Source organism: Talpa europaea, assembly GCF_964194135.1.
Source record: "Talpa europaea genome assembly, chromosome: 10".
In the NCBI taxonomy this organism is placed as follows: Eukaryota; Metazoa; Chordata; class Mammalia; order Eulipotyphla; family Talpidae; genus Talpa; species Talpa europaea.
Genome location: NC_140077.1, coordinates 30741501 through 30744027, shown reverse-complemented (window position 1 = coordinate 30744027; position 2527 = coordinate 30741501). Strand labels below are relative to the sequence as shown.

The 2527-nt window shown below is 53.3% G+C and overlaps 1 protein-coding gene across 1 annotated transcript; it reads left to right on the top strand.

Annotated features, from left to right (window-relative positions):
- Positions 1–936: 936 nt before the first annotated feature.
- ZNF488 (zinc finger protein 488) lies at positions 937–1927 on the top strand (the record flags this gene model as incomplete). Its single annotated transcript, XM_084246272.1, has 1 exon — positions 937–1927. The coding sequence occupies exon 1, from the start codon at positions 986–988 to the stop codon at positions 1925–1927; it is 942 nt and encodes a 313-aa protein (XP_084102398.1). The 5' UTR covers positions 937–985.
- Positions 1928–2527: the final 600 nt, after the last annotated feature.

Here is a 2527-nt window from a genome sequence, read left to right as displayed (position 1 = left end):
CAGTACTGATTCCTGCCTCTGGGTGGCAGCATTGTGTGGCCTGAGCCTCCCTGATGGCGTCCTGGCTGTGAGAGGTGATCGATGCTGACTTCCTGTGAGTTGTGGCATGTAGCGTAGTCAGATCTTTTTGGATGCAAACAACAATTTAACCAAGACGATTAATTAGCAGGTCATGTTGGGGGTGTGCAGGAGTAGGCGCAGGGAGTGTAGATCCCCGTGTCAAAGGGAGGATGGGAGAACTAAGCCTGGAAAACAGGGATTGAACTGCTTCTGAGAGTTTCCAAAGTTTCCCAAACAGAAAGGATTTGCCTAGGAAGAATCCTGCATAGCATAAATAAAAACCAAACCACCTGTTGTCAGTGCTAATGTCCTACTGATCACACAATCCTCCCTTTTAATTTGCAGGTTTAAGAACTTGGGATAAAAGAGGGTCTTGAGTCCAGTGCAGCCAGCACTTCCTGAGAGCCTGTTCTCTGTCACGCCATGATGCTCATAGAAACACAGTCTCACCCCAAGGGGCAAAGAGTCTGGTTCAGTAGTGGGGTGACAGTGAGAGGGACCAGGTCAGGCTGTGGGTGGTGCTCCCCTTGCCCTGGACCTTGGCTCAGGACTGAGACGGGGTTTTGTGTGAGTAGGAGCAGGTGAAACCCACCCCTTTTGCTCTCTGGGCAGCCTGACATCACATAGCCCGCGCATAGCACAGCCCGGATTCCCAGGGAGACTTGTCAGCTCGAGTCACCCAGAGCAGGGTCTTGGGTGAGGGGATTTTCTAACATAGCCACGGTGTGTGCTGCCCCACGTGACCAGGGCCGGTCTCACTGCCTGTTGCTTCCTCTCTCTGCAGAGCCCTTGGGTCTAGTTGACTGGCCCAGCCAAAAGGGTTGCTCTCCCATCTCTCAGCTCCTCCCTGGGCCAAGTCCTCAACAGCTCCAAAGCCCCGAAGATGGTCTACCTTGCTTAGCTGCTCCAGGCCTTTCCAGTTAACATGGCTGCAGGAAAGGAGGTTCTGCTGACCTCGGGAGCTGAAAACAGATGGTGGCTTAGTGACCCTATGCGGGGCAGGGGCCATAAGCCAGTGCTGCTGGAGAGAACAAACCGCCTCTGTCCTGAGGCTGCCCTGGGCAGAGGCAGCCAGGAAACAGTTTGTACTGAGCTGGCACTATCAGCAACCCCCAACAATCACAGAGGGGAGAAGTCTTGGGCCCAGGAAGTGTCCGGGGAACAAGGGCAGAGCACCTTCACAGAGGTACCTCAGCTCAAGAAGATGCAGGCTCAGGAGAGGGGACACAGTGGCCTCCAGCAGCTGACCAAGGATGTCCCCAGTGGCCCAGCCGATGGCACAGTCTTTGTAGGGCCCAGCGGAGCGTCAGGGGAGCAGAGAAGCGCCTTCAGCAAACCAGCCAGGTGTCCAGCAGGGAGACCTGGGTCAATATCTGTCTTCCAAGAAGGTGGATCTACAGATACCCTGGGGGAGCTGTTGGGACTCATCAACATGGCACACATTCCATGTTGGGGTCAGCTTTCAGATTCCAAGCTTTTGGTGGGTGATATCTGGAACTTGAAAACACTGCCACAAAATGCTCCTCTCTGTACCACTTTCTTGGGTGCCTCCACACTGTGGTTCAAGCATATCATGGTGCAGGTCCCCATACCCTTGTCATCTTCCCCAACTGTCTCTTGGACCCTCCTGCCACCCACATTGACCTCCCTGGGCCTGTCTACCCAGAATTGGTGTGCAAAGTGCAACCTCTCCTTTTGTCTAACTTCTGACCTAGTCTTCCACATGCGCTCCCACCACAAAAAGGAGCATGTGGGGCCTGACCTGCATTCTAAGAAGTCAAGAGAAGAGGCCCTCACATGCCCCATTTGCCACGAGTACTTCCGGGAGTGCCACCATCTCTCCCGGCACATGACTTCTCACAGCTAAAAGTGACTGTGCAGCAGACCTGTAAGTGTGGCTTCAGCCTTGACTGGGAAGCAGAGATGAGGCTCACCGGGCCTTCGTTTGCAAAGGGTATTCCCACAGTTGTCTGAAACACTGCCCCCACTGGAGTTCACAGATGAGCAGCTCCGCCTTGATTTAAAGAGGACCACCAAGGCCCTGTGATGTGCTCTGATGTAAAGTCATGAAATCAAATAACGCACTTTGCTGGTCCAGGGTCTGATGACCGATGGCCACAGGGTTATTCTAACAGCAGTAAAAGTGTTCCTTTTTATTTTTTTTAAAGATTTATTTATTTATACAAGAACTGAGGTACAGACCAGATGTGCAGGAGGGTGAGAGGATTCACCAGAGACAGAGCAGGGAACAGAACAGGCAGAGTGATGAAATATACTGCTGAGGGGAGCAGTAGGTGGGACAGGAGAGGTCTACTGCGCCATGTGGGTCCCTCACCAGCCGGGATCGAACTGGTGCTGCAAAGGCTGCAGACAGCTTCACAGCGCTGTGTTCAATCGCCTACACCACCAGGGGAGGCCCAAAAGTGTTCCTTTTGGATGGAAGCATGTTTGGCACTCAGCCTAGGCT